This window comes from Phyllostomus discolor, chromosome 11 (genome assembly GCF_004126475.2).
Source record: "Phyllostomus discolor isolate MPI-MPIP mPhyDis1 chromosome 11, mPhyDis1.pri.v3, whole genome shotgun sequence".
In the NCBI taxonomy this organism is placed as follows: domain Eukaryota; kingdom Metazoa; phylum Chordata; class Mammalia; order Chiroptera; family Phyllostomidae; genus Phyllostomus; species Phyllostomus discolor.
Window position 1 is genome coordinate 52,926,776 of NC_040913.2, and position 13,825 is coordinate 52,940,600.

The 13,825-nt window shown below is 38.2% G+C and overlaps 1 protein-coding gene across 23 annotated transcripts in view; it reads right to left on the reverse strand.

The window, feature by feature from the left end:
- Window positions 1-5,294: 5,294 nt before the first annotated feature.
- The window catches only part of DOCK9 (dedicator of cytokinesis 9), a 340,452-nt gene continuing 331,921 nt past the window's right edge, over window positions 5,295-13,825 (reverse strand). For 22 of the 23 annotated variants that reach the window (XM_036011395.1, XM_036011405.1, XM_036011400.1 and 19 more), the window contains 4 exons: window positions 12,418-12,608; window positions 8,967-9,067; window positions 8,699-8,837; window positions 5,295-6,743 (listed from right to left, as the gene is read on the reverse strand). In XM_036011395.1, the coding sequence (XP_035867288.1) occupies window positions 6,621-6,743; window positions 8,699-8,837; window positions 8,967-9,067; window positions 12,418-12,608 (554 nt within the window). In that variant the 3' untranslated portion in view covers window positions 5,295-6,620. Of the gene's footprint in view, window positions 6,744-7,799; window positions 7,808-8,698; window positions 8,838-8,966; window positions 9,068-12,417; window positions 12,609-13,825 lie in introns of all 23 variants that reach the window. The other variant, XM_036011404.1, reaches the window with a different exon arrangement.

A 13,825-nucleotide genomic window follows, 5' to 3' on the forward strand; every position in this document is an offset into this window, starting at 1 on the left:
TGTCTAGAGAATTATAGTGAAAAGAGCCAGTTCTAAAAGTAAAAACTTCTGCTCTTGTGATGCTAAGAGGATGAAAATGCAAGCTACAGACTGGGAGAAAATACTTGCAAACCAACATACCCAACAGAGGACTAGTTTCCATTTTAACCATTTTAATGCATACAGTTCTGTGGCAGTAAGTATATTTATATTATTGTGCAACCATCACCACCACCCATGCCTAAATTTTTATCTTACCCAACTGAAACTGTGTACCTGTTAAACACTAACTCCCCAGTTTTCCTCTTCAAAGATCCTGGCAACTACCTTGCTACTGTCTATGAATTTGACTGCTTTAGGTACCTCATATGAGTAGGATTGTTACAGGGTGCAGCCAAGAGGGGGACCCCAAATAGGCATTTGAAATGGGGTCCAGAACTTAAGGTGTCCAGGAGATTTTAAGATGTCTCCATCACCCACCCCAGAGTGTGGGTTGGGGGAAGGGACAAATGGAGCAGGGCCATTGAGAGCTGTTTTGCATAGCAACAGCCTTGCAGCTAACCTTTGGGTTAGTCATTTAACATATCTATAGTCTTTGGCTGGTTGCACAGATATAAGTAGCTGTGATCAGCTCTAAGCCACGGAAATGGAAGTAACTTCCCCACCCAGACTGGGGAGGGCAGGTCCCCTGCGTCACAGTGCCTGCTACAGCGCCTGCGTGGGAGCTCAGAGAGGATTGGCTCCAGGACATGGGGCCACGCCTGCCCAGACTCATGATGGCAGCCCAGTAAAGCTGGAAGGATACATGTTCCGGCATGTGAAGCCGAGTGTGGGAGGAGTCGGAAATGGGGCTGCAGAGGAAGATTGGCCGCGGGGATTTAAAACCCAGATTTGGCGGCCACTGAGGGAAGAACCATGCGGACTCGATGGAGTGGAGAACCATGCGCAGCCATAGAGGAGAGAGCCATGCGCGGCCCTGACAGGGAGAACCATGTGCAGCCATTGGAGGAGAACCATGCTGCTTTAGGAAGGAGAAGCACACGGACTTGACAGAGTGTAGACTCCTGCAGCCCTGAGAAGAGAACCACGCGGCCTGGCAGAGTGGGGACCCCCACAGCTTTAGAAGGGGGAACCACCACCTGGTTTTAGCAGAGATCCCGGTGACTCAGCCAAGGGTGCCGGGAACCCAGAGAGGTCTCCCAGTCGAGATGGAGTTCTAACTGGGAATAACCAGAGGACTGCCTAAGCCATGGACTTCTATTTCCCTTCCTGAGATACGGTACTCTGGACTGGGCAAAGGGGGAAGGAAAGAAAGACTGTGTCTGTTTGTGGGTGTTTTCAGGGACTTTGGGATTTTGGTGAAGACATTAGGTCACTACTTTAAGTTTGTATAGCATTAAATAAACGTTTTCTTTCCTTTTCACGAATCTCTGGCATTGAGAGACGTCTTTCCTCTGGCAGCGGACATAACGGACCCGGGGCCTTCTTTCAATAATAGTATATCATCCCAGGCCCCCCTTGGTGTGTTCTGTAACAGGATCATCCTTTTGTGTCTGGCTTATTTTACTAAGCATAATGTCTTCAAGGTTCATTAGTATTGTAGTGTGTTTAGAATTCTTTTAAGGCAGAATAATATTGTTGTATTTATTATATGCCACATTTTTCTTATCTTTTCACCCATCAATGAACATTAGGTTGTTTTCATCTTTTGGCTGCTGTGAATAATGCTTCTATGAATATGGGTGTACAATATGATTCACTTCTCACTTTCATTGCTTTTGGGCATAGCGCCAAAAGTGGAATTGCTAGATCATATGGTAATTCTATGGGTAATTTTTTAAAAATCACACCATTTTCCACAGGAGCTACACAATCTCATTCCCACAGCAATGCACAGGGGTTCTAATTTCCTCACTACTTTGTTTTTTTAGATTCTTAAAATTTATTTTCAGAGGGGAAGGGAGGGGGAAAGAGAGGGAGAGAAACATCAATGTGTGGTTGCCTGTCACATGCCCCCAACTGGGGACCTGGTGGGCAACTGAGGCATGTGCCCTGAGGGGGAATCAAATCAGCAACCCTTTGGTTTGTTCTCAGGCTGGCACTCAGTCCACTGAGCCACACCAGCCAGGGCATGTTTCCTTTCCCTTTCCTCCCCTCTCCCTTCCCTTTGCTTTCCTTTCAAGAATAGCCATCATACTGGGTGTGAAGTAGTATTGATCTTTTGGGTCTGTGCCTGTAGGCATTTTCTTATTGCTGGCTTCTTCAGCTCCAAGTATGGGATATATGAGGCAATAAGAAAAACAGGAACTTCCCCCTGTATCATTCTTTGGATCCCAAGGTCCCTATTTGGTCTACTTTCTTCACTCTGTCAGAATCTTCTTTTTTTAATGTATGATGGCCAGGGTTTAAATTGTATTTAGTAAAAGGGATAGGGAAAAGTATATCTGCTTTAGGTAGTATATAGATAAGCCATATCAAGAGAATCTTTAATCTTTTATAATGAAGCACATGATGTCTTAGTCTTTCTTGGTAATACTAACTCCTTCATAGTTACCAGTTTTCTTTTTCTGGTAATATCATGAACTTGAGAATTTAATATAATTTCTATCTATTGCTATTATTATTCTTGTTGATCTGCATCCCACGTCTATCTAAAAGGAACTTCTTTAAATTCTTTTGACAGGGCCCCAGGTGTGTTTGCCAGTCCCCTGGATATCTGGTAAGAAAAGACGCTCCAGACTAATTTTGGACATCTTTTGCCCTGAATTTAGAATCAGCCTTTCCCCAGGGAGCCCTGGATCCTTTCGGTAGAAAAGGCATTTAGACAACAGGCTTTTGGCATTTAGGGCTGATTACTAGCTACTGGCTTGGTCATTGCTTTTAGGCCTTGTTGGTGAACCAACTTAAGAAATAAGCATGTATGTGTTTAAGAAAAAATCTATCATAAGTTCAAATTGGTATTTCCATATCAAATTCAGAACTAACAAGTTTTCATTTAACTTCTTTGGTCTTAGAGATGCACCTTTTTTCTTCCATGACAAAAGCTTTATTCCCAATGATTTCAACATTTATTTACTTTCTCTAGCAATAAAAAGTCTCAGAAAAGCAATACAATCTCATAAAAAATAATACACTGCTTCCACAAGCAAAACAATGACTAAAAATGGTTTTTATTACTAATCATTTATTTATTGCCACTATTTTTGTTAAGTATATCCCAGTGAAATTTCTATAGTCATTTAAAATAATTCCTGTGTATTTATCACCAACCTGCTATTTCTTTATTTCATTTGCCTTCAACTTTTAGAAATTAAAAAAATCATTTAAATAATTATATAAATACTCACATGATTCTAAAGCCAAATATATAAAGCAAGTTATATTTGCATAGGTTTATCTTCTAATCCCATTCCCTATATATTATTCTCTCTCTCCCTCTATACGTAGTAACTTAAAACATTGTTTTTGGTTTCCATATAAAAAAACAAATATGTGTTTATATATTCCTCTTTTCTTAAATAATTGGTAGTATACTATTCACACTTTTCTCTATCTTAGGTTTTTCACTTACAGTATCCTGAAGATCATGCTATATGCATGATAGTTTATGTAACACACCCCCTGTTGATGGGAAACAAGTATTTTTTGAATGGAGTGTCTATATACAGTAACTCTGTAACATGGTTAAACAAGTACTCATGGTTATTTCTAAGTTACCTTTCAATTTTCCATCCTTAGTCTCAGTAGCTTTCTCCATGCAAGGGACTGGCCCTGTTTATGTATACTACCTAGAGTTAGTTAGGTCCCAGGTAGCAAATATGCCTGAGAAAGTATTAACTGGAGTTTTAATTTCTAGGTTACTTCAAAAACAATTTTCCCAAAGAGGGAATATGCAATTAATTGGTTAATAAGTACAGAGTTTCTGTTTGGAATATGAAAAAGTTTTGTGGATGGATGGTGACGGGTGCACAACAATGAAAATATATATACTTAATGCCACCAAATTGTATAATGAAAAATAGTTAAAATGGTCAAGTTTGTTATATACTTATTTCAAAAAATAAGTAAGATTTATGGGAAACACTAAAAAAATTTACTGAAAAACTATAAGATTCTTTAATGTTAAAAATTTATCCAATAAATTGCTACTTTAATATATAACTTCATATTGAAATTACACTTAGATACAAAAAACTAAATGAGGTTTTTAATTGATATGCATTGTGTCATTGCAGGGTCAATAGCAGCTGTCCTCAACTTAGAGATGGCTCCTTTCTCCACTGTTGTAATAAATGAAGGTGGTCACCTTCCAAGCTGAATCTTATCTGACATTGGCATTGGTACAGGCTACTCTCCAAGTTTAAAGACAAGATAGCAGGTTATCTCTTTCTAGACTTGTATTTATATTTCTACATGGTGACTTGAATTTTATGGCTTGTAAATGAGACATTTATAAGTACGAAATCCAGCTCAGTAACAAAAGAGACAATGCCCATTCCTGCTGATGAGAGTCAAGGGCTGGGGATGTCAGACCCTCACCAAACTTACACAGAAAAATTTCTCAAGCATTAAATCTGGATCCACTAATGAATGGGCTGTGGACTCTGGTGAGTTTCCATAACACTTCACCATCTCTTCACGATCTTGTCTCCCTCTATAAAAAGATAACCTTACCACTGATATGGAACATTTCAAAGACATCAAAAGATCCTTGGTATCTGGGTGCTCAAGATGTACACACTATCACATTTTCTTTCCTCAACTGGTTATGTAAAAGGACAACCTTTAAAACCCTTCAAGTAGAAAACCAGCCATTTTATTTCTTGTGGGAAAAGTTCTTCCACCACTGGAACTATATGGGGCTAAGTGACAATGAACTGACACACCTGCTGGGTCACTGGGCACACTAAAGGCAGGACTGGCACCTACAGTTTGAACCATCACTTGACTTGGGTTCAGTGATTGTGATAACATAGGGCACAGGGAGTGTGTACACACATGGCCACCAATGCATTGCTGGAATAAATAATGACTTTGTCCCAGAGTATTCATCTCAAAGCAAGTAAGAGTGATAAAAAAGTGGAAGCCTTGATACAGCTGAAAAGCAAAAGTGGGAGGTAATACACTGTCTGCATATACTTGGGGAACAATAGTAGAATTCAGAGCCAGACCATGGTGCAGCAAAGCGTTTATCCAATTTCTCTGGAAGATCTGATTCCTACACCTGCCTGTTGACATTTGTATCATGGAAACTTACAAAAGACGGAAAAACTGATATAATGCTTCCCTTGTACCCTGCTTTAGCTTTAAGAATTACCAACATTTGTCAATCTTGTTTCATCTACCTACCTCTTTTTTTTCTCAAGTATTTTATATCAAATTTCATATATGTTTTTCATTCTTGAGTATTTCAATATCCTGTCCCTCTCAGGACAATTAAACAATAAATACTCAATATTCACCACCAGAAAATCAGCATATTTTTAATACAGATGTGGTACAGAATATTTAATTACAGAAGGGCAGAGGATCTAGTTAAATAAAATTAAAAACCTTTATTTTCCCCAATATAAAATTGCTAAATTAATGTCTCCAAAGAATATAACATGATGAAAGCTTTAAATCACACCATTTTCACCACAGGATTTATGTTTTACCATAAACATACTCTATGTTACATACTCTACCACTTTGGCAAAAGGATGAACTTTTTAGAAGTTTATAAACCTAACATAGCAAAGATTGTGTACATCTCCATATTGCACTTTTCATTTACAAGAATAAAACAGTAAAGTCAAATGTCTTGCATATGCTAGGAACAGCACAAATTTGTCACAATAAAACTTAATGCAGAAGCTGATGTGAGGAGTATTAAAAATGTAAAAATGTAACACATGTATGTACAGAACGCTGAGGCTGTATTAACAAACTTTATGTACACAACAATATACTGTATTACTTTAAACTAACAGTTATGTTATAAAGGCCTATTAACATAGGCCTTTGGTTCTAAACTGCTTGACTAGTTTTAAGCTCACATAGTTTCTTAAGCCTTCCTGTTTTTTAGATAAAGTAAATATGTATAAAAGCACTAAACCTCCTTGATCACTAGTACAAAAATTATGATGGTCAGTTCCCTTAAGTCATCAAAAACTAGTCACAAAAATAGTTCTTGTATTCAACCTGAATGTGCCACAGGAAAAAAAAATATTTTCAAGATTTTCCAGCTTAGCCCAGAGGCAAAGGGTTACCCCAGCCTCAGTTTCAGTGCTACTGTCCCTGCTATGTTTATTTCAGAACACTTGTTTTCTCTAGGCCATTTATTTTAATAATACTCTGTATGGAAAATAAAATCTAACTTCAGTTTTATTAGTATCCACCACACACACTTCTGTTAAGACAAAATGAAAACTTTGAATATTGACAGTGAGATTTAAAAAAAAAATGTGTCCTCTTATGACTCCTCTAAAAAAATCTGCTATGACATAACACAGTTCTACATTACTTTTCTCTCCTATTCCCCTGATTTCTCCTTGTGCTTGGTTTCCCAGTGTCTTGCATGAGCCCTGTGATTAGCTCTGAAAATCATCCTGAGTTTGCAAATGACAAAGCAAGTCCCCACACGCGGTTCATGAGACGAATCACAGAACTGAGGACGAGCTGGTCATTCCGTGAACCATTGTGCCTGTTGGAGTCCCACTGATGGCATTGAAGATATGAAGGGAATTCGGTAAAACGCTTGTCTTCTCCTCCAGAGGGCAAATCTTGAGGCACAGAAACACAACATTACCCAAGTGTAATGCCCTGAGTAACATTTCTCAAAATGATATGTTTCATTAAACACACACGATTTACCATCCAATGGTAATTGTTACTGGAAATGATGGTCTGCTCAGATAGATAGTTTGGCTTTGGTGACTTGCAGAAGGATTGTGTTGGCTTATCTAGTAAGTGCCATTTTTCAGATCAGGATTATAAGGAGAAAGTCCAGAACATGTTTTGTTTCCTTTACAAACCAGTGAGTAGAGAGCCTTCTAGACTTACCAGATTATAAGTTGTCTTCAAGTCTATGCTACACATACTTTATGGGGACATGACCTAGCTTTGTCCCTTAGAAAACTCTTAAAATGAACCTGGAGCATCTATGTTTCTCTACTGGCTCCTTTCTCAGGGTCTTACAGATTTCCATCCTTGGGACAGAGACAGTGGCTGCCCCTTTGACTCTGAACAAGTCTCTTTTTGCATTCAGTAATGCCAGAAAGTATTCTAAGGTAGAAACGGAGAACATACACACTCAGAGGCTCCCCTGGAAAAGCCAAAAGCAAGTCTACTCCAGGTTATGACTCTTTTTCCTTAAGGGTGCAAAGGAGTTTAATCTTCATAGTTGCTGAGATAACAGAAAGTTCAAGTTTAGAGCACAGCACTGTATCAAATGTCCATATAATCTGGGAGTTTATTTTAATATTTTCAGTCCATAATTCTTTTTCTACTTTCACCTTTTCTAGTGCCAAATGCTGGCACCCACTGATCACACACACTCTCCATTCTACAGGAATCTGATGGTCCCATGGAAAAGATCTTTAGTGTTCTCCAAACACTTGCCCTCCATGAGGCTCTCACGGTCTGGCTAAGTATTCACACGTTAGTATCTTTAGTTATTTCAATTTTTTTCTACTTTTCTAAGTGCCCAGAAGAGGGATGCATTCTTTTGGACATGCATTTGTCATTATGCCAATGTCTGAAGTTGCCCAAACTCAGGAATAACTTTATGAGTCAGATTATCAAATTTCAGAAAAAATAAAATTAAAAAATGACATTACCATCCCATCTGAATGTGTCAGCATGAAAAAGAAAAAAAGTATGCAAATTAAAGCTTAGGCATTTACTTTCCTACAACAGAAATTTCCTAACTAAATCACCACATGATAGTTAATTGACACAAATGGTCCTGGCTTCCATTTTGCAAGACTGAAAGGCAATATTGTAGGGAACAGAAAAACTAGTTCTGTTAATAACACTAATTATTAAGACTGGCACTATGACTTGGAAGGAGTGACTCTGGTTGATGGAGAACAGACCTCTCTGAAATTATGTGGAAGCTGCTATCTGACATTTATTGGGTTCCCTGGGTATCTGTCCCCTCTGATGACTACTGAGCTCACATACGTGATTCTACTGAAAGGAATTCTTACAGGTGATAGCAGCAGTATAATCAGACAACATCCATAATGACAAGGAATACAGAAGTAGCCAAGAAGAATACACTGGGGCACCCAGGTCAGCTGTAAATAATAAAAAATTGAATAACCTTATTTTTGTAAATAGCAAAAGAAATTTAATAAAACAGATAACTCCTTAAACAGGCTGCTAAACCTGTTCTTTCAAAGGAGTGGGCGAATAAAGAAAATTCTGGGAACAGTATGGTTATTTCTTTTTTATGTGTTTTCTTTTTAAACTAGATTGGAATGGGAAGGGGCCACTTCTAAGAGTGTTGAAGAGGAGGTGGAAGCTGCTCTCCTTTGATCAGATTGGATAAACACAGTCGGGCATTTGTTAGTTGTTTTCCAGGTAACCTGTGGTTAGATGGTAGCAGCAGTATAGTGGGCTATATTATTCTCAAAATTCTGGAAGGATGTCAGAAGGTATAGGCTATTATAGGGTATACCTAAGACCCCAACATGCTCCCTAAAAATGGGTAGAACTCCACTGTGGCACTTACCTGCTCATGCATGATTTCAGAAAGCTCTTTTGCCATTTCCCTGTAGTTGGCCTTCATTTCTTCCTGGTACTCTAACTGGTCTTCTTTAATGAGACGTTCATTTACTGCTAAGGCTTGACCACAGGCTTCCACAAATTGCCTGAAATGGTATGGGGGAGGGAAATGAAGGCATGTTGAGAACAAAGAATGAGTCCAAGTGTATCTTCCTTGAGTGAGCACAGAAATTGTTAATACTTGAAGAGGAAAAGACATTTCCCATGTACTTTACCTGAAAACTTCTTTAAGCAACTTCACTTTATTGTCAGGATATCTTTTTGTGTTTGTGTCATCCAAGAAAGCTCGGGCATATGCTAGTGGACCAGCATTGACCTAGAAAAAACACAGATTTAAAATTATGTTATTAAGAAAATGATCTTAGCAGTGATTTAGTTTCAGTTGGCATGTGCTAAAAATGATGTTTGAGTTAGTCATGAACCCTGTCCTCCAGGAACTTACAACCCTAAAGAGGAAACCATGATGAAAGCTTCTACTGTTACATGTCATTTGATTTTACTATTTCAGCCATCCTCAGGGCACTTCTGATGATGGGTTATTTTATGTAGGAAGAACCAAAGCTTGGAAAATGTAAGGACTATTCAAAGTCAAACATCCAATAAGTGAAACACCTTAGATCAAAGCCCAAGTCTTCCAATTGATATTTGTGCCACATTATATTCAACCTGGTGAGTTCAGGGAAAAACTGAAAATAATATAGTATGTATGCCAATTTTTAAAAAAACCAACTGTTCATCTCATTGAATTGTGTAGACAGCCATGGCAAACTGATCTGTTATCTTCGAATGAAGTAACCATCTGAGGTGTGCGGGAAGGCCAAAGATTAGAGGCATTTAGCAACAGGGTATGCAAATCAAAACCTTGAATGTCTCAATTAACCAAGAAAAGTTATCTGAAGTTGGTTGGGTAAGTCAGGTAATGTGGGAATAGAGATAAAAAGAAAGTTAGACACACTGAATGGGATGGAGAAAATTCCAGACATCTGAGACAGCCTGGGAAAGGACTTTACCCCATGATTACTGCATATTTTTTCCTAGAAGGTCTGGTGGGCTTGGAAGGTAAGTAAGTAGGGAGAGCCATCTGTCTTTTTTTTTGCTGTTTATTGCTGTGGGCTGTGTTTCTGATCCATGGTGTGCACGACTTACACAGCAATGGCAGGAAATCTGAGGTATGGGAATTCATACCAGACGAGGGCCCTTGAGACAGGAACTACTAGCTAACCTTCTATGATGATTGAATGTGCTAACATTCCAAACTGGATGTGTGTGTGTGAAACTATGTTAAAAACTATGTTAAGCCCTGGCTGGTGTAGCTCAGTGAGTTGAGTGCGGGCTGTGAACCAAAGGGTGGCCAGTTAGATTCTCAGTCAGGGCATATGTGGGCCAGGTCCCCAGTTGGGTGAGTGTGAGAGGCAACCATGCATTGATGTTTCTCTCCCTCTCTTTCTCCTTTCCTTCCTCCCTCTCTAAATAAATAAATAAAATCTTTAAAAACAACAATAACTATGTTTAAAAAGCAAACAAACAACAAAAAAAAACTATGTTAAAAGATGAGCCAAATGACCAATTCTCCAAAATGATACATATGCAGTTGGCTCTGTATCTGAAAGTTCTGCATCTGCAGATTTAACTAACCATGGGTCAAAAATATTTTTTTAAAAAAGTAACATTGTTGCTGACATGTACTATGTAGTTAGACCTAAGATGGGTGTTTCTGTTCTGAACATGTGCAGACTTTTTTCTTGCTATTTTATCCTAAATAATACATATAACACCTACTTATATAGTATTAGGCATTATAAGCAGTGTACAGATGATTTAAAGTACGCTGGAGGATGTATGTAGGTTATATGCAAATACTATGTCATTTTATGAAAAGGGCTTGAGCGTCCATGGATTTTGGTATCCCCAGGGGTTCCTGGAGCCAATTCTGCACAGATACCAAGGGATGACTATATTCAATTTTAATAAAATCAAAGGGGAAAGTTGATGAAACTTCATGAATTCTAATATAACATGATATTGGAGCACAGCCCCATGAAGCCACCCTGATAGCTCAGTCCTATACAATAGCAACCCCAGTGAGGCTCTTGGTGAAAGAACTACAGAAATCACAAATAAAGTGATAAAGCTAATTTCCTCTGGCTGTAACTTTGTGTTGACCTTGGTGGTTATAGACATATAAACTTAATCTAACTTCATCATGCAATTCTTTGCTTTTTAAGATACTGCATATTTGTAAAAGTCTAAGGTCACAGTCCAATGGCAGGGCACATTTTGCCCTTTAGAAAGCCCAACCTGCCCAGCCCCACATTTTACTGCCACCCACACCCTTCTGCAGGCCTTTTGATAGAGGCTGGATGTTCCCGGGTCATGTTACTGAGTGGTTTTGTTTTTAGTTGAAGAAAATTGTGGCCCCTGGACTGACCTTGTTAAAATAATTATCACATTCACTTGATAACTCATTTTGATACCTAAGTCTCTGGGCCATAAGAAAAGAGGCTGAAAACATCTATAAATACTTTTTCTAGTGAATGACATTTAGAAAAAGGTTATGCAGCAACTCAGCATGAATCTGATAAAAAGTTGACAAAAACTGATTTCAGAAAACGAACCAAGGAAACCCTAAAATCTATGTATTACAATCTGCATGTAACTTTCATAAACATCCTTCTTGAAAGAGAAAAAAAGTGGAGATACATATAAACACACACACAAACATGTGCTAGAATTACTTATAAACATTTAAAAATACAAATAAAGTAAGGCATTCTGGTCACTGGAAGGAGGTGATTTAACATTTACCAATTTCTTAGGAAACCACACAAGAAACCTTTTAAAAATGTATTTTTGAAGTGTAATATACAAACAGAAAAGTGCACATAATGTACATGCATAGCTGAGCTTTCATAAATAGAACATATTTATACAATCATTACCTAGATCAATGGTGACCCTTTCCATAAATGGTACACATCACTTGGATGGCTATATGCAAAAAAATGTGGCTATCTACTACCACATGCAAAAATCAATTCTAGATGGACTGCAATCTACATAGGAATGTTAAACAATAAAGGAAAACATACATATGTCTCAAAGATATTCTCTTAAGGACAGACTTTTTTAAAGTGGACTAGAAAAATGTTACCAGCAAAGAAAAAAATTGATCTATTGAGCTATATTAAAAATAAAGAATCGTTAATCAAAATATACCCTTAAGAGAGTAAAACTTAAGGTACTTTTTCAGATAACAATTTTTAGAGAAACCGTAATACAATAGTTTTATAAGAGAACCTACAGCTACCCACACTTCTTTACATTTAGAAGGGTCTTAATGCACCCAGCTAGGCACCCCAAATCCCCCAAATTACCAAAAAAAAAAAGTCAGGTTAGCATGGAGAGCTGTCTCCTACCTCTGGCAAACAGTTTAGTGAAAATGACATTTTTGCAGGTGGTGGGGAAGAAGGAGTCCCTAAGGCTACTGCCACTCTGGTATCAGGAGAAACTGCATAGACACTGGGGGTAGGTAAGGGGATCACTGGTAAAGCCAGAGATCTACACTAGATCTTGCTGGTGTGAATGGCCTGAATTTTTCCAAAAACTTAAATCAGGAGTCTTTCCCTTGGTTGTGCTGTGGTTTGCTTTGATTGGTGCTTGGCTTACCTGAACACTCACGCTGCCCTGGAGTTTCAGCTGTAGTTTGATCATGTCCACTTCAGCTGAGGAGCACAGCTGCCGAAGCTCAGCCACCTTCTTACTCATCTCATCAATGGCCACTTCAATGGGGTTCAGGTCTGTGTGGTGTTGGTACATGACAGGGATCCGCTTCTTCACGTAAGGGAAGCAGTGTATTGCTATTGAGGAATGGGTTCCAGAATTATTCCACAGTCTGCATGATCTTTACTCTTATTGAGGTAAAAGTAATTATTATTAACATTTTACAGATAAGGAACCAAAGACATGGGCCAGTATTTCATGGATGCATAATACTGTCTTTTTTTAAATTTTTATTTTAATTGTTGTTCAAATAGTTTTATGTCTTTTACTTCCATCCCAGCCCAACCCCCCAGCCCTCCCCACTTCCCTCCCATTTCCACTCCCCCCTACTTTTTGTCCATGTGTCCTTTATACTTGTTTCTGCAAACCCTTCCCCTGAAATTCCCTCCCCTCTCCCCTCTGGTCACTGTCAGCCTGTTCTCTATTTCAGTGTCTTTGGTTATATTTTGCTTGTTTCTTTGTTTTGTTGTTTAGGTTCCGGTTAAAGGTGAGATCATATGGTATCGTCTTTTTTAATCATTGCATATGTTTAATGACAGTTTCCTTGTTAACATTTAATGTGAGAAGTGTATCTTTGAAGACATCACTTTATGGTTCCCTCCTAAATTTTCTCATCCATGACTGCTTTGCCTTCCTTTGAGCCTGTGAGATTTGAATGAGCTAGTAGATACAAGATGGCTTTGTAAATGCAAAACAAGTCTAAATAGTTTTAAAGTATCATGTACATATTAAGCCCAGAAAAAATATGAAAAAATCAGTTTTATCCACAGAATAACTTTGAATTACATGCTAATGTCTGCACAAATCAGAAAAATCAATGAAAAGAAGTGAGAGTATAATTCCATGCAAAGTATTCTGTGAACCAGAAATGCCCAACTGTTGAAATCACAATAGACATATTTTGAAACAAATAATGTAATGAAAAATATTCACTTTTCCTTATACATAAACTTTTAATTATATTTTATTGATTATGCTATTACAGTTGTCCCAGTTCTTCCCTCTTTGTCCCTCTGTCCACCCAGTAATCCGACCACCTCAGGCAATTCCCACACCATTGTTTACGTCCATGGGTCATGCATGTAAGTTCTTTGGCTACTCCACTTCCTATACTGTACATTCCCATGGCTATTCTGTAACTACTTATTTGTATATCTTATTCCCTCACCTCTTTACCCATTGTCCCTATGCACACCTCCCATCTAGCAACCATCAAAATGTTTTCCATATTCATGATTCTGTCTCTGATCTGGTTTCTTTAATTTGCTTTTTTAGATTCAATTGTTGATAGATT